The sequence below is a fragment of the Spermophilus citellus genome, assembly GCF_964194105.1.
Source record: "Spermophilus citellus genome assembly, chromosome: 2".
Lineage (NCBI taxonomy): Eukaryota > Metazoa > Chordata > Mammalia > Rodentia > Sciuridae > Spermophilus > Spermophilus citellus.
Window position 1 is genome coordinate 18,191,089 of NC_138183.1, and position 18,909 is coordinate 18,209,997.

Here is an 18,909-nt window from a genome sequence, read left to right on the forward strand (position 1 = left end):
TTGTAGATCTCCCTTTGGTCACCTACTAGCTGAAGGGTTTTAGAGATGATTCTGCAGCAACCTGGGCCTCAGTTTATTCATTTTAAAAGTGTGAAACAGAATCAGCCTCTTAGGATTTCATGGTGAGCTACACATTAATCATTCAATAGCCACTTACTGAATACCTACTATGAATTAAACACTATTCTAGAAACTGAGGATAGGGCAGTAACAAGCTGCTATCATGAAGTGAATGTTCCATTGAGGGTAGGGATGATGTTAAAATAATGTATGAACAATATGATGTCAAATAGTAATATGTACCTAAAAGATAGATAAACCAGGGTATGAGACAGAATATGGGGGATGCCTTCTTAGTTAAGAAGATCAGGGAATCCTTTTCTGAGAAGGTAAAGGCTGAAAAGAGACCTGAATGATATGAAGAATTGAGCCATGTGTCTAGCTGGGTGAAGACTTCCCCAGGCTGAGGACATGGCAGTAAAAAAGGCCCCCAGGGTATGCTTAAGGAACATCAAGCAGGCACAGTCATTGACATGTCATCAGAGAGTAAGAGCAGAAGAAGCTGTGGCTGGAGTGGTGGTGAGCTTCTGGATTTCCCGAGTCTTACAGACCATGGTGAGGTGTTGATGAACATAAGTTTCACCTACACCTACACTAGACAAACATGAGTGCCCCTGAGCCAGAGCCACTTCTCATTGTTTTGGGAACATATTTTATGCATCAAGAGAAAGCACTTGGCTAGACATGTTACATCACATTGAATCCCATCAAACTTGGATTACTTTTTAATTCCTGTTTTACCGAAGAGGACATAAAAGGCAAGAAGCCCAGTTCTGTTGGATTCCAAAGACAGTGCTTTGCCTGTGATGGCAGACTTACGGTGGTTTTAAAAAATAAATGTGATGAGTATCCTTATCCATGTATATCCATTGGTAATCTAGTGGAAACAGGGAGGCAAGCTGGGTGCCAGGGGAAGTTGTTCAAGAGCAGAGTCCATGGATATATGTCTAGGTGGTTCCATTCATCAACAATCTTAATGTGATTAAATGAATGAATAGGCTATTGGATACTGGAAAGCATGTGGAATATGAAGTCAGAGATCTGTTCTTATTCTTGGTTGGTGTTTCACATGATATGACTTTAGGCAAATAATTTCCCCTTTCTGGATATTGATGTTCCACTTGTACAGTGCATTTCCTTTGATGTTCTAGGATCTAGTGTTTATTGAGAATGTAATTCATTTCCATCACTTGTTTAGTATGTGATTGTATATCTAACCTCTACTCTTTTCTCATAAAACTCATATCTTGGCTCTGCCATTTGCCTTATAACATTTGGCAAGTTATAAACCTCTCTGGATCTTGATGTATATCATCTGTGAATTTGGGTAAATAGTTAAACTGGGCCTAAGAGTTGCTGTGAAGCTGAAGTGAGGCAAAATACATGAAACTAGGCATAGTACCTAAAACTGAATGCTAAATTACAGGTACTATTATTACTGTTATTATTATTAATTGAGAAGACAAAACAGAGATACAAGCAGTAATTATAGATATATCCCATTCTTGACAGGGTTACTCTAAGTGTCAGAAAGTAGAAGATCTTAATAAATAATTAGTGATTATTCTCTCAATTCTTCAGGCAAAATGGTTTATGTTCTTAGATCTCAAAAATCCAGGTCAGGACCTCTTCATGGTGCCTTCCCTGCTCTCTCTTTCTTGCTATTCTTTCTCTCCTGACCTTGGCTGAGCCTTCTCCCAGGAAGGTCAGGTACACTTTCACAGGTGTTGTAATTCACAATGCTCTTGCATCTGAAAACTTCTAATTGTATATATCAGAGACACATATTAATCATTCATCAAGTGTTCTTGTTCTAGCAAATAAAATGTTCAGAAAATTTTTCTTATGTGTCAATGTGAAGCATCGTCAACGAAGGGGTACTACTTTTCTTTTTCATTTTTATGATTTGCACAGAAGTACCATACAGGCTAACAGTGACTCTCTGAACTTCCATTTCACAGTCTATAAAATGAAGCCCAGAAAATGATGTTGCCTCAGGCTCCCCTTGGCCTTGGGTTCCAAAAAGTGGGCACTGTACTACCTCCACTCAGGAAATCAATCGGTGTGATTGTAGAGACAGGAGCTGTGATAGAAGTTGTGACTCCTTGAAGACCTTGAAGACCTCTGGGTCCCTGGAGTCTTGGCCTTAACTATAGGTACCTGTGACCTGAGAGTGGTAATCCTACCTGTGACCTCAGGGTTGTCATGAGGATCAAGTGAGGAAAGAGATTGCTTCCCAGAGCTGAAGGAGCTGTTCAAATTCAAGGGATAACTTATGTTCACACACAAATACACTTTTACAAATACGCTCTTGTATGTGTAAGTATTTATGTGTATATAACATTAAATGTGTGTGTGTGTGTGTGTGTGTGTGTGTGTGTGTGTGTAGTATGTAAAGCTGTAAACCTACCACAGGGCTAGGTATGAAATAGAAGCTAATAAAACATGTTTACTCATTCAGTGTAACCCAAGGCGGGTATTAAACAGTAGGAAAAACTGACCAGCCAAGTTTTCCAAGCTTAAAAACCCTTTTATAGATTTCATTGTGGATTGAAGAGAGAACTTTGTTCCTCTTTTCTATTTAAAGGAAAATTTTAATATAAATGGATAGGTAGGGGTCATTTTAATAGAGAGTGAAAAAAAAATCTATGTGGGTAGGAGGGATGGATAAGAGGAATTGGGTGAAAGCGATGGTTACCCCCTAACTTTCCCTTCTTTCCCTCCAGATCATTTGACCCAGGGAGAGTCAGGGTGAGAGGTCACTCACGCACGTTGTCCTGGTCAAATGGCTCAGGGCCATCCATCTCCAGCATAGGCTCCTCTGGTTTTTCTTCCTGGCCTCCCTCCCGCCTCTCTCCCTCCCTCCCTCCCTCAGTTTCTTCCTTTCTGCCTTGGCCTCTTTCTGTCTCCATTTCTCTCTGTTTTTATCTCTACCTGTGACCCTTGATGCGTACGCGTGCACACGCACACCGCCCCCCACACACACACACACACTGCCACTGTCTCTCTTGTCTGTTTCTATGTCCATTTCTTTGAGTACCTGACCCTCTCTTCTCAACTATGGACTCTTCTGTGGTTTGATTTCTTGCTCTGCCTCTCTCTTTCTTCCTCTCTTTCACTCACGTACTCCTTTCTCTGTCTCTCTCTGTGCGTCTGTGTCTCTCTCTCTCTTACACACACACACACACACACACACACACACACACACACACACACAGAAATCTCTCTCTCTGTCACCTTCCAGGTCCAACCTCCTTCTGAGTGATTCACCTCAGCCCAGTGAAATGGTGCTGCTCGCACGACCAGAAAGCCTGACTCATCTTTGACCAGGCCTTTCCTCTTCCCTTCTGGAGGCTGATGGCCTCCTGGGATGGACCTGGGAGAAGAGAGTACGTTCGTGTGTGCATGCACACATGTGTATGTGAGGAGGAAGCAAGCTCAGAGAATAGAATGGGCTCAGGATCTCATTCAATCCCCCTGGGGGTCTTTGGTTGTCTTTGGAGGGTGGTGATCAGATTTGTGTTTGAAAGTTGGTTCTTCTCCTACTCTAGAGGAGAAGAAAAACAAACAGAGACTCCTTTATATTGAAGGTATCTGAGTGATCTACTCACTACAGGCTTTGAGGCTTGTATTTAGAGAAGGTAGGGAAGCTTTGGACACTTGGCAGATTTCAAAACTCTGGGCATACAGTTTGTGCAGTTCTGATTGGAAAAGAACAAGAAGTGCTAAATGCACAAGAATAACTCACTTTCCTGGTTGGTGGAGTTTTCCCTTTCTCCTTACCACACATGAAGTATTTCATGAATTGGTATTTTTCATAACAGCATTAAAAACAATAGAGTTGCCTTTCATACTTGGTATTTACCATGTACAACATACTGTGCTAAATTCCTTGCACACACTAAATAAATCTTCAATGTGATTTCATTGAGACAGGTCCTTTCACCTCCATATTACAGACATTGAAAATGAGGATTAGCAACATTAAGGCACTCTTAAAGTCTAATAGTTGCTTACAATGGTTTAGCAAAATCAGGATTCAAACCCAGGCAGAACACAATGTTGCCTTTTCTTCTCCAAAGGAATTTGATGTTAGTGTCTTAGTAAATTTATCTAACTTGGCAAACTTGCAAATGGCTCAGTACGGCCAGGTTCCTGGTTTGGCACCACAGGGCTGACTGTAAAGGTGTACTAGTCATGGGTCAGCTCACAGTTTAAATGAGGAGACAAGAACACATGGCATAGTGGCTAAAACCCAAGGTCAGGAGTTAGGAAATGCCTGATTTGGTCCCAGTGCCTCTTCAGGTAGATGCATTTCTTTCTTGAGCTTCAGTTTCCCCTTGTGTGAAGTGAGAATTTTTACTTTCATCTTTTTGTGCAACACTGTACAGAAGGAGAGGGCTGTAGAAAGATAAAGGCATTTCTTGTTGCAAATTGAGAGGAGTCAGAGGGTTAACAGGTAGCCAGCGTGGATGGCTGAGGGGTGTAGCAGAGGTTTGGCTAGGTAGAAATCTGAGAGTTGAACAGACAGCAAGAAGCAATAATATGGCCAGGTGCAGTGGTGCATGCATGTAATCCCAATGGCTCTGGATGCTGAGGCAGGAAGATTGTGAGTTCAAAGCCAGACTCAGCAATTTAGTGAGGTGCTAAGCAACTCAGTGAGACCCTGTCTCTAAATAAAATACAAAATAGGTCTGGGGATGTGGCCTAGTGATCGAGTACCCCTGAGTTCAATCCCCAGTACCCACCCCTCAAAAAAGCAAAAATATCAATTAAGGGAATTTCCTAGGGTGCCGGGATCTGCATATAAACAAAGAGCCCAGGGACACCGGAAATGAGGAAGCAAAGTGCTAGAGAAATAAAGAGGAAAATACTGAACACTGGGGCCAAATCAAGTAAAGGTTGAGAGAAAACTTGATAAACACGCAATGGTAGTCATTTGGTTTGGCAGAAGGAGATGGACTGATTCGTACTGATTCCTACAGGAAAGCAGGTCAATCCCTTGAGTCTTTAATCAGTGCCCTTTCACTTAATATCCAGGGGCCTCATGGAATTACTCAAAGATTGATGCACAAGGAAACCCTAGCATCCCCACCTCCCACCCCATGGGTTTTCTTCCAGCTGGAAGGAAGCCATGCTTGTTCACTGACTCACTCATTCTGCGTAAGTCTAGGCACTAGAGCTCAGATGTTGAATAGGTCAGGCTAGGTTCTTTTTCATAGATCCACCAGGTTCATGGTTGCATGGAAAGATGGCCAACAGGTAATTACAGGACAATGAGTTAAGAATTATGGTGGAGAGAGGAGCGTAAAACTCTGGCAACCCACTTGAAGGACCCTAAATCTTGCTGGATGGAGGCAAAGAGTAGCAAAGAAAAGATTTTTGAAAGATAATAGGTATGAGCCAAAAATTAAATGAGCATGTGTTTTCTCAACATGTTTTACAAAAAGTTTTGGCCAAGTCATTTGTTATTTCCAGCATCATCCCTCCCTCAGTTCATTCAGTGGATTTAAAAAAATTTTTTTTTTTTTTTAGTTGTAGATGGACACAATATCTTTATTTTATTTACTTGTTTTTATGTGGTGCTGAGGATCAAACCCGGTGCCTCATGTATGCTAGGAAAGTATTCTACCACTGAGCTACAACCCCAGCCCAATTTGGTGGATTTTTAATGAATAATTACTGTGTTCCCCACACTCCTCTCGATACTGGGCAGATCATGAACAAGGTGGACAAGCCTTCTGAATTCACAGAACTAATATTTTAGTAATAAAATGAAAAGAGGTAAATAAACTGACTGATCATTGCAAGCTGTCACTAGTGATAGAAGAATTGTATGAAGAGGTATAGCTGAAGAGGTGGTATGGATTTGCATTAGATGGGGTAGTGTGCAGAGTTTCTAAGAGGTTGAACTCTGGCTGAGTTGAAGGAAGGGAGGAAGCCATCTTTTCAGAAAACTGGGAAGAGAAGAATTTTATTAGCTTCAATCTCAGCAAATTAGCCATAAATTCCTCATAAGAGCATCCTCATTACCCAATTCCTTTCTCCAGCCGAGAAGTGAGTTAACTTGCTGGCATTGGAATTCCTCTGTGTCATGGGAGGATGGGTTTCCAGGTGGGTAAATGTTGTCATTGCCACACTTTGTCTGCCATGGTTTGTTCTTCAGCCGGACTATTGACACACACACATACTCCAGAGGTATTCATTTGACATTTTATCTTCTTACTTTGAACCACATGAACTATTTTGAACTGTGAACTATTTCCCTTATATATGCATTATTCTTTGCAGATTATGAAGTATTTTTGCAGACTTAATTTAATTCCCTCTTTATAAGCCCTTTGTCGAGTAGATACTGCCATCCTCACTTTAGAAAATCAAGGAAAAGATTATGTGTTTTTGGTGGGAAAAGAAAAAGAAACCAAAGCACACAGGTTCACCCTGGGTTCAAGTCCTCGATTCACTATTGAGTAGCTGTGTGATTGGGCAACTTGCCTCCTCTCTAAGCATCTCTTCTTCATGAAATGAGAATAATAGCTCTAAACCAGATTGTGCTGTTTAATCACATTTGTGGACAAAGGACTCTTAGGACCCACCATCAGCAACTTCATGGTTTTTGCCTTTTTTGTGCAGAGAAGGAGATGTTGAATGAAGTGTTCAGCTCAGAGAAAGCTGGAAGTGTTTGAGGAACTGAGAATCTGATGAGAAGCACATTGTGTAGAGTTGATTCTTTCCACTTCACAATAGTATACCATTTGGAAATGTGACTTTAAAAGGAAAGAAAGGAAAGGAAATCCTCTATGGATAAGTGCTTCTAAGGCAGCGACCATGCCCTGTTGTCCATGAAAGAGTAATAGAAGACCGACCGGAGGGAGCCTGGCTTTCCTTCCACCTCTCTCCTCCTCCTCAGTCCAGTCCCCAAATCAACTCTCCTCACACATGTTAGCAATACCCGCTCCAGCCAAATGCATTAGCATCATTTGTCCTCGAGACTGTGGGGATGACGAGGGCTTTTATGGCCCTAAAAATTAATCCAACTGTAGAAAAGAAAGCTCTATTAGCCAAATGCATATTAATGCTGGAGCTAATGTTATTAAATTCTGTATTAATAATAAGTTGCAGGACTTCTTGGTAGGTCTCATGTAAAAGCAACCCTTGCAATTCTCTCTTCCTTGCTAAGCTGTGAACACCACAGGGAAAGGGCTTTGTTTGTGTGGTTGAGAGCTGTGTCCACTGTTGTAATCCTTTCCCTGGCACCTAGTGGGTGTCTAGTAACTTCTTTTGAACTATTTCAACAGCGAGGCTAACAAGTTTGTCCTAGACCTCAGTGAGGAAGACATAACAGTTGTTCCTTCTGCAAATTCCTCAAAGGGAGGCATCCAGTCATCGTAGCAGATGCCTGTGGAGTTATGCCACATCCTCTTGGTCCATGTCCATTTCAACTGCAATTCTGTGTACATTGAGGCTCACCTTATGCTGCCAGTGATCACAAATGCTTACTCGCATTTTTTGCCCCACAGAAAGATCCCTTAGCAAGCACAGCTACAGTGTATGTGGAAATTAGCACTCTGGGTCGGGGATCAACTAATGGGGATCTGAATCTGGTGGATAAGCACTTCATCTCCCTGATTTCCAGCAAAACATTCTGGGACACATCCAGCTAATTTTTTTAAAAAAACATCCCTGCAAAATGAAGCTCTCATTGCTCACAAAAATGGTGCATCTATATAGTGACTTTTCCTGTTCTTTGTCTCCTTCTTCACTTTCTCCCATGCCCGCTTCCTAGGATAACCTTCCATATAAATTATTTGCACCCAAGTCATTGACTCTGCTTTTGAGAGAGCTCAAACTAAAATGTTCTTCTTTATCTTTGTGCTCCCAGCCATTAACTCAGTTTACAACATGCAATAGACAGTCACTCACTAGACAGATATTTATGGAGAACCTGATGTGTATAGGCCCTATTTTATAAGTGAATAAAATTGCTTTCTCATAAGGCTAATAGTAGAGGATGCAGACAACACAGCAATTCATCAGTAGATGAGACATAGCAGTACATTTTGTGAAAAGAAATAAAGTAGGGAAAGGGGGCGTAGTTTGACAATGGATGTTCCTTTACATAGGGTGAATACAATAAGTCCTTTCTGAAGAAGGGGCATATAAGCAAGGATCTAGTACGGAGAAGAAGTGAGCCCTCCAGACACTGGAACCATAGGTGCAAATATCCTATATTTTTATCATATGAAGGCTTATATTTTTAGAGTCTGACAGATCTAGATTTGAATTTTAGTGTTGTTATATGAAGTAAGATCTTGGGAAAATGACTTTAGATCTGTGAACACTTGATTTTTTTTCATTTACAAAATGTCAATCATAAAAAAAAAAATCATTTGTGTCTGGTAGAACTCCTGGTTGCAAGTAGCAGAAATCAAATGGAAACTACTTTTGCAGAAAAGGAAAAACCCTGACCTGTGTATCTAAAATATCCAAGGATAGATCAAGCTTCAGACATGACTGGCTCCACAGATTCAAATGATGTCATCATGACTCAGTCTCTGACCCAGGAGTTAGCCTAATTGATCAAGCATGCATCACTTTCTTTTTGGCATCTGTCATAGGATCTCTGACCATCACATGGCAATTTCAGAAGGATGTAAGAGGTCTTTGCCACCTAAATGATGTAGACTGAGATTGAGGGAGAATTGATGACCCATTCTAAAACCAGCATGTTTTTGGTAGAAAGAATCGGGGCATTTCAGCAAGTCAAACCAATGGTATCCACTGGAGTGTGGACTTGAAGATGAATCAGAAGTCCCTTAGTACAATACCTGGCACGTGGGAATTTTTAGTAGATATTCCCCTTTTGCCTGTTTTTCTTTCTTTTTTTTAATTCTTGTTTTCGTGCCAATCTCTTCTTCCCAGTGCCACGAGAGTCCCATTTACTGCTAACATTTCATACAGGAAACAGCCTGGCTCTCCCAAGAGAGACTTCAAATGCCCAGTATTGGTGTTGAGGGGTTGGGAGTGGATCCAGGATTCAAACACTTAAGTTCAATTTTACAGAACTCTATAAACAGCTGCATGGCCAGCCTTGTGCAAGGTTCTGGTAACTCAGGTGTGATCAAAACACAATTTCCACCTTAAACATCTCATAGTCTGGAGTCAAACATGTAGTAGGAAAAGCCCAACTTCATATCCCAAAGTTCTGGTTCTAGCCTTTTTCATTCCTAGGTGGATCTTTATAAGCAAGATATTTAAAATCTTCTTTTACCCTTATTTCCTCTCCTGTAAAAGCACAATTAACCTGATCCATTTGGTTGTATTTAACTTTAATCCAGATGGATTGTTTTGAATGTAGGTAAAAATGTCAAGCATAGTTCATACCACACAGTAAGAGGCAAGTAAACATTTCTATATTCTCTCTCCTTTTTTCTTTGCAAAATTGCTTCCCTTTGCAAAAAAAAAAAAAAAAAAAAAATGGAAGTTTCTTGGGAGTTAGATGTTATATAATGTGTCTAAAAGCAAATGCATTTGATAAATAAAAATGTAGCCTCTAGACAGATTAATGAGATTTGATGGAATTAAAGTAGAAGGGGTCAGGGGAGCACTGACATTTGTAAGCCATCTATGGACAGGATATACTATATATGTCATCTTATTGATTCCTTACCTGGTTCTTTGAAATAGATATGACCAGATGAAGAAGTACTCTGCACATTTAATCACTCATCCCTAGATAAAATACATAGTTGATGAGAGGTAGGCCTGGCTTCAAAACTAGGCCTTGTCTTTCCCACAAACCAACTGTCTTTCCACTAACTCATACATCTGTACCTTAAAGGTAAGCATCATTACATACTGGTTTTTTGAATTTAAGTAACATTATGCTTTGGAAGGAAAGAACTAATTGCAAGTGTTAGGTGTGAGGCCCTTAATCTCTGAAAGTCTACATTTGCCCAAGTGAAGGAAAGATGGGGAAGTGCACAGAGAGCCCTGCTTCTCCTTGGGTGTCATGCCCAGTTATTGTTTATGCAGTTACTGGTGCATAGTAAATACCTACTTGGAGTATGTGCAAGTTACAGAGAGCCCAGCCCCAGAGCAGCCACTAAGTTCCCTTGGTGTTTTCTGAAGAATACAGAGTCCTGAGTTGGAACCCTTCTCCCTACCTGAGCTAAATAACTCACTGCATACCCCCTTCCATTTTGGAATTTCCTTACTGCTTTTCTCCCAACCTGTTTTCAATTTGTTCTTGTGGCCAGCTTTGACTATGACCTCAACCGAATCAGAAGGAAGAGGGTGAGGGGAGAAAAAGAGGGAAAACAAGGAGAGAGAGGGTTGTGGAAGTGCTGAAAGGAGAGGGAGAGTTGAGGAGGGGGGTGAGGCCTTTAGGAAAATTGCTCTGTGCTTTGTTGCTTCTTTCTGAAGCTGCAACAGAATCACGATTAACCTCTTCTGTGGAACATAATGAGAGTAGGGCTGGAGTCTGAGGGGATAAAGAAATGTGTGGGGGTTTGGTCCCAGCCCACTCGGGTTACAGCCCCAGAAGAGCTGTAATGGGGAACAGGCACATTCCTGAACAGCGACTTCCAACTCCCTGTTTTCAAGGAATGGAAAACAGAAAAAAGATTGTTAGAGACCTGGTAAGGCTTGGGTGAAGAGGGGGGCAGCATCCTGGGTTCATGGAGGGTTCTGCAATGGGAACATGTCATTGTACCCAGGAAGCATCCCAGGCAGAGTAGCCCAAGGAAAGGCTCATGAAGCTCAGTTGCAAGAGAGATGGATTTGGCTCTGGACTCTGGCCCCTGAGTAGCTGTAAATCCTTAAATTAGGGTGCAGTATTCCTGATCCCCTTTTTCAACAATGGGATGTGGCACAGTTTTAGAATTCAAACATTTTTAGCTTAGCCTTAATTTTTTCATATTTTATTGTTGCATTATAGTTACATGCGGTAGTGGGAGTTCATTGTTACATATTCGTACATACACACAATATAACAATATAATTTGATCAGTATCATTCCCCAGTATCTCCCCTTTCCCTTCCTTCCTCTCTCCTCCCTAGTCCCTTTCCTCTAGTCTACTTTTATGTTCTTTCTATTTTCATGATTTCTCCTACACCTTTTCCCCCACTTTTTTTTCTCTTTTTCTTTCTCACATGAGAGAAAACATGACCCTCGACTTTCTGAATTTGGCTTATTTTGCTTAACATAATGTTCTCAAGATCCATCCATTTTCCTGCAAATGACATAATTTCATTCTTCTCTATTTAGCCATAAAACTTTTAAAACAGGTTTCTATAAACAGTCTTTTAAAACTAAATAAAACACAGACCATTAGCATATGACCTAGATCAAGTCAGAGTTGATCTGGTTGGAGGTTAATAGAGGAGACGCACTCTAGTCCCCTCTATCATTAGTGTTCATCCTTACCTTTGGGGTTATATATATTCTAATTGGTAAACTGCTGTTAGAATATATTATATATTGGAAACCTACTGAATCTCTCTGTTTCTTCTCAGATTTGTTTCTTTCTCAGTAATTCCAGATTTAAGAAGATGGCAGAAAGGAACCATGGACCTAACATGGTACCTATTGTATAGTCAATGCCCAGTAAATATATATCATTCATGCTGAAAAAAGTGGTCAGAAATTGAGGAGAAAGGGCTCCTCTGGCAGCTTTGAAAGCCCTTTAATTCTCCAAATATCTCACAGGCAGGCTGATATAAATGATCCTGGACCATAGAAGTGAAGACACCAAGTTTTTGTTCCATATCTACCTCCCACTCTGGGTGTGGCCATGGTCATGCCACTTTCTTTCTCTGACCTTCAGTTTTTATCATCTATTAATGGTGAAGTGTGTATTAAAACATGTCTAAGTCTTTATCTCTGTTACCATGACAAGAATAACAACAAAAACAATAACGACAACATTTTTGAGCCCTTACTGTGTTAGGCATTTTGCTAATAGTTTATATACAATATTTTATATGATATTCACAAAATTATATTAGATGCCATTAATTTTAGCAGAGAAGAAAATATATGTACAAGGTTAAAGAACTTGTCCAAATCAAGCACTAAGTGGGATTGTACCAGGATTAAGTCCTAGGCAGTGTGAATTCTGAGTGGATGTTCTTAGCCACTGCCCTGTATTACTACTTATAAGACTGTACTGTGGCCACATATGGAGTATAGTACATTGTAGAACCACTACCATACTGTGGTTGAATCTCACTGATTTGCATTTGTACATAGAGATGCTCACAGACCTTTTTAGTATCCCCTCCATGAGATGAGAGAAGGGGACTGAGGGGCCACTTCATTCACCTGTCTGCATCTACATTGCATTTAAATCTTCTGAAGGAGTGCCAAGAAAAGCAATCTTACAATTTATCCTATGAGGCTGTTCATGTATTTAACAACCCTTCCTGTTGTTGGATTACAAGCTGTAGAAGGTCAGGGACCATTTGTTTTATGGTCTCATTCTTCAGGCCAATAGAACTAAGAGTGGTGTATATTCAATTGCAAATTGAATAGCTTTGAGGAAGCTCACTCTTTAACACCCTCATTTTGAAACTTTCTGTAGGAGGCAGCATGGTATAAAAGAAAAGGTAAGTCTTTGGAGTTAGAATAGGGGTTCAAATCTCAGCTCTATTCAGTCCTCATTTTATACTCTTGATCTTTACTTTGGGGATAAGAACATGTAACTTATTTGGTTGTTGTTAGGATTAAATGGAAAAAAAGAAAAGTTTGTACTAAATGCAGGTTCCTTTCCTTTGAACTTTCCTTGAGATCATTATACAGATCTAGTCCCAACTAGAACTGGACACTTATATGCACCTATAGTACCCTTGATAGGAATAGTTACACTTCAAGTTGTCCAGCTTTTCCACTTGAATTAAACCTATGAACATTAAAACTGTTTAGAACTTTCTCACTGACCTGATCATGTTTATGGGAGTTTTATCCATGATCCAAATTATTCTGAAATTCATGGAAATATCTAGAAAGCTATGCCCATTTGAAAATGAATGTCAGCCATCTTTTGGCTTTAAGGCAGTTAATTAATCCTGGCCACAAGCATACTGAATTCCCTCATGAAGAGCCAACTCTTTCAATGGCTATCTGGAAATAAATTGAAAAGCAGACAGACGTGGAACCAAGCTCAAAGAAAACAAATATAAACAGCCAGACTTGAAATCCTGGGAAACCGAATGAAACAAGACCTTCACTCCATCCAATGAATAATTCCATGTTTTCCCCTCTTTTCAATTTTTTTTTTTTTATCACATACATTGCTCTGCTTTGGTATCTGTTGGAATGGAGATATTGTTGGTTTATGATTGTAACCATGGAAGAAATTGACCATAAGAGGCTTGCAGATGAAATGAGGGATGCTAAAAGTCATGACAAATATATTTTGTTTACCTCTTCACTTTACTGAAAAACCTCTGGTTCTAGAAATCTTTATTTCTTTCTAGATTCTTGGCTTTACTTTCTAAACTTGAAACACACAAAAGAGATATTAACTTCTTGTCATGGAAAACCGAGACTTTGAGAGGCTTACCGGCTTTCAACAAATAGTAGCAATAGATTTCAGCCCATGTCTGTCTTATAGTTGAGCTGAAAATGCATATTGCTGACATAATTCTGATTAAGACATTGAATACAGTATCCTGGTGCCAAGTCAATGAACTGTACATATCCTTTGCAAAAAGCTACCCATCAGATCTGCTATATTAGACTATAGAAGAGTTAGTTTGACTGAATCCCAGCACAATCCAAACAATTCAACCAAACAAATGTTAAAAGACTCACTTTTTAGATGAAGAATAAAATGTTTTTGTTTTATTTTTTTTACTGCACTTTTTAAAGAATGAAACTTTTCTTTGAAAGAGCAATAGGAATTGTAGGTATATTCTGCTCAACCAGCTTCTTGATGAAGAATGCCCACGTGTCTTTTCTGAGTTCTAATCTTTTCAAGTTCTTAACCAACATTGTGGTTCCATAACAGTTCCATTTCATTGGCTTGTTTATAATCCCCAACAGGGAGGACATAATTGAACCGGCATTATTACTTAGAAATGTATGAAAATACAAAGCCCAAGGAACTCCACAGAAGGCATGATGAGGAACAAAGAAATAAGAGTTGGAAGGCCCCATTTTATTTCATACTGTGCACTGTAAAATACCTCACATGCCAACTTTGCTCCTAAATCATCCCATTTTAGAATTGGAAGGGAACTTGGAGGCCATTTCGTCTGGTTCATTCACATTATCTATTTTTAAGTAATTGTTATTGATATCTTTTTCTTGTTAGAAAGCAATATATGTTTATTGAAGTTAATTTAAAAGTAGAGATAGAGCAAAAATAAGATTTAAAACGTGCCTGTTATCTCATCCTCCAGACATAGCAACTATTAAGAATTTGCAACATTTTCTTTCTTCTGCTTTAAAATTCATATATATGTAGAATTTCCACAAAATAGATTATTCTGTAATATTATAACCTGTTTTTTTAACTTAACAATATGCCATGAGTATCCTTTTATATAACTTCATGTTCTTTCACAAATTATTTTTAATGGCCATAAAATACCCCATTGTATTGTTGAACTATAATTGAATTGATATAGCCGTTTCTATATTGTTTCTATATTGAGTTATCTCTAAATCTTTCCTATGTATCACCAGTACTATAGGATTTGCTCTTCTGTCTTAATTTTGCCCTTATAAATTAACCATGTTATTTTATTTTATTTTTATCAAGGCTCATAAAATGATTCTAGCACCTTAATCTTACAAAAGAGAAAACTAAGTCACAAAAATGAGAATTTTGTTGCCCAAAGCTGTACAGTAGTATATATATATATATATATATATATATATATATATATATATATGCTGTATATATACATATGTGTTTATATACGTGTGTGTGTGTGTGTGTGTGTGTGTGGCAAATTCTTATCAGAGCTAAGACTACTCTTCTTTGCAGAGTTCTCTTTTTAGTAAATTTCAAATGCTCCCTAACATCCAATGGCTAAATTGACATTTAGAAATCATGGAGTTTGAGGATCACATAGATATAATACTTTTTCCACTGTCCTTTCCTATACTCATGACCTTTATTGCTAATCACTCATAGGACTCTTTGCCCTTGACTGTCTACATCTCTGTCCATCACAGCATGATCTCCATGAAGGCTGTAACAGTGTATAAGAGTAGCGACGTGACATAAAATCTCTTTTTTCATTAGTCCAACCTCTTTGTTATGCAAATAAGAAAAATGCAATCTCCAAAAAAGAAAGACTTGTCTAAGGAGTTAGGAAGAAGTTAATGATTAATGACAGTGACAAGGCCAAAATAGTTACTCTAGCAGAAAGGAAGCATAATCCCCTTGTTTTCTTTTTGTGTATTTTATTATATTTTATTATATTAATTTACTTCATTTTAAGCTTAATACAAGCTTTATAAAAAATCTTATAAAAATTTTATATTTTATAATTTTCTAAGAAAAAAAATCTTATAAAGGTAGGTATTAGCATTCCCACTTTATAGGCGTAAAAATTCAGGCATACATTTGAATGAAGAGTCATCAGGACTAGATAGTAATTAGTAACATTTTCATATCTTGTGTTTTTTTTTTTTTTTTTCTGCCCATTAATCATCCTGAAAATAGTATCCAGACTTTCAATGGGTTTGGACAGCAGGGCATGAATGTTGGCTCATCAAGGCCTGAGCTGGGGAGCTCATCTGTTTTTGTCTCCCTCCAGGAGAATTCCTGAGTTTTGCTGATGACTTACTCTCTGGCCTGGGCACATCTTGTGTAGCAGCTGGTCGAAGCCATGGAGAGATCCCTGAAGTCAGTATCTACTCGGTCATCTTCAAGTGCCTGGAGCCCGATGGTCTCTACAAGTAAGACGTGATGGGTATGTGGGGAGTGATGGCAGGATGATTTCAAGCCTGGGAGGGAAGGTAGCACTTATTCTTTTCAGGTTATCCAAATGTTTTATTAGACAACCTATGTGTGTACGTTGAGGTTCTGAGGCTTAGAAGTGTCCATTTGGGAAGTATGGTCACTGGGAGTCACAAAATCAGTGTGCTCAAGATCCCAGGTAAAGAAAGCAGAAATTCAAAACTATTCATCCTACTGACAGAGAATCTGCAGCCCAGAGGGGAATCAAGATCACAGAGCAAGTTATCAAGGAGAGCTGGATGGAAACCCCTGTCTACTGCTCTTTTCTGTCTTTCATGCTGTTTCCCTTTAGAAACATTATATATCTGAGACATATGCACACACACACACACACACACACACACACACACACACACAGAAGTATCTGTACCATTACATCTCCATGGTACAATGCGTAAGTCACTGCATTTAAACCTTTGCAGATGAAGTCATTCTCAGATTCATTTGTTAATTTCAGAAAATAAAAGAGGCTTATTTTTCAATCATTTCCTACCTTGTTGAGTATTGCTACATTTGGATGGCTTTCTAGAGACTGACTCTCTTCATATACCCTAATTGTGGATCCATAGGCCATCTCCCTTAGTAGCCTAGAAAGCTACATTTGTTAAGAAGCTAAGCCTTGTTCATCAATTATCCAACTTATTCATTTATTCTTTTATTTCATCACTCAGTGATTCATTCACTCACCCATTCACCTATCCATCAACCCAACATTCTGCCATCTTCCATTTATCTCTCCCTCACATCTTTCCTCCCTCTTTCCCTTCTCTATCCATCTCATGTGTCCATTTTTCCATGCTTATATTTCTTCATTTCATTCACTCTTTCATTTAGCAATTGTTTTGTTTACATTTTTATTTACTCATCATACCTTATTTACTTATATAACAGACATTTTCTGAGGGTTTCTTATGTCTTGGCACTGCATTACGGACTTTAGGCATGAATGCTAACTTAGCCAGAGGTCCTATTCTTAGATAACTTAGAATCTAGTGATAGTGTAAAAGGCCATAAACATTGCATTCAAGTCTGACTTTAGTCCTTTTAGTTATATGACCTAAGCTCTGCCTTTGTAAAACAGAAATAATGAAACCTAGTTTATGGAGTTAAATGATAATTAAAAATTAATTAAACATTGGAGTTAGCACAGTATCCTAAGTATATGCTCAATAAATATTAGCTTCTCCACAATCTCTGAAACTCTTTCACCTCTAAAGCACATTAATCTCCCACTTCTGCTTGCTTTATAAAAATACTGTGACTTTTCCAAAAACCATGGTGCCCTTTTGAGTGCTTGACATATTCAGGCTTTTTGCTAACGTCCAACAGATTAGTGCACTAAACTCAAGAACATTACTGTAAGCTGGGAATTGGACCTTCCGACCCTGGCTCTGCCACCGGGTGTCTCAGAGGCATTGGGGTTCAAGATTTCTCTTAAATTGCTTGGGAGCGGTGAATAGTCTATGACAGGAATCCCTGTACTCTGCTGTCAGAACTCTTTTGTGAAACATCTAGTCTTCACAGTGAGGGTAGAATGTACCTCAGGCATCAAAGAATGACTGCAATCCTCATAGTGATTGGTGGAACTGAATTCAGACTTTACATCCTGACCAGTAAGCCCTGCCACTATGACTAGATTAAGAGGCATAAGGTCCTCTCCAACTCTAAAAGTTCTGATCCCATGAAGAAAATAGCATTTTCAGAATTTCTTGGTGGTTGTCATCTGTTTCCTTTGTCCCTCGTTAAGGGTGATGACCAGAGGCAGACAGACCTAAGTTGAAATCCATGCTTTCCCCTTTATCAGATGTGTGATATCAAGTTACTGAATGAGGTGCTCCACCTTCTGAGTCTCCACTTCCTCCTGTGGGAAGTATCGATGAAATGGTGTCTGGCTTACTGGGCTCTTAGGAGGCCCCCGTGAGATCATGTGCAAAGGCTTTCTGCTTGGTGGTGAGCTCCTGGTAGGAGTCTAAGAAACGTCAGCTGTTACCCCTGTTGATGTTGTTGCCCTTGGTGATTGTTAATTTTAACTTCCTCCCTATCCATTCTTCAAGGGAGAGAGAGCAGTTAGCAGAAAGAGTCAGAAAGAGTAACCATGTCTCTGGGTGGCATTGTAGGGGACTTGTGTTGGATAATGAGTAGAGCTCTGTTATATAGAGCGATGAAACATTTTATGGATCTGCAGAAAAGCAGTTAACACAAGAGATGCCATATCAGTTGCCACCCTCCAAATATGATGAACACACTCCTGTGCCCCTTCTTCTCCTCACTGCCTGGCACTTTTCCTACTCACCTCTTGAAGTAGGGAACGTTCTTCCTCTGTCCTGGAAATGTGCTTGTCATGAGCTTGTCCTCCCTATCTCTGAACATTTCTTTATTTTATTTATTTATATATTCATTTATTTATTTTTGAGATTGATTTTGTTAATGGCCCTGTGATCTGGGCCACTCTGACCAAGAGCCAGAGGGTTATTTGGAATGTTCTCTCATCCCACTGGCGGCCCTCCTCCTATGAAGTCTGACCAACGTGGTCTTGTGTTTTAAGATAGTTCCCAGTGTTCTTTCTTGGGGTTTCTCCTTTTCTTCTTGCTAGTTTCCTTACCAAAATTTGTTTTCTTCTGTTTGAGCCAAAAAGGCCATGTGAGGCAGTGGAATGAGCACAGACTTGAGGGACAGACTGGGCTGGGTGTGGATCCTGATTCTGCCTTGTACATACTCCTAACTTGACCCCCCGGCAAGTCATTTTTACACTGTTCCACATGATAGTTTCTTTCTTTGGAAAAGAAGATTGGTAATCTCTTCTATTTCATAGAATTATGGAGAAGAGGATTGAGTTGAGAAACTACAAGAACAGGCTTTACCAGAATGCCTG

The 18,909-nt window shown here is 39.4% G+C and overlaps 1 protein-coding gene across 3 annotated transcripts in view; it reads left to right on the top strand.

The window, feature by feature from the left end:
• Positions 1–18,909, top strand: part of ASTN2 (astrotactin 2) — an 856,022-nt gene that overhangs the window by 785,431 nt on the left and 51,682 nt on the right. For all 3 annotated transcript variants that reach the window (XM_081282178.1, XM_081282176.1, XM_081282177.1), the window contains one exon: positions 15,835–15,976. In XM_081282178.1, the coding sequence (XP_081138304.1) occupies positions 15,835–15,976 (142 nt within the window). The remainder of the gene's footprint in view (positions 1–15,834; positions 15,977–18,909) is intronic.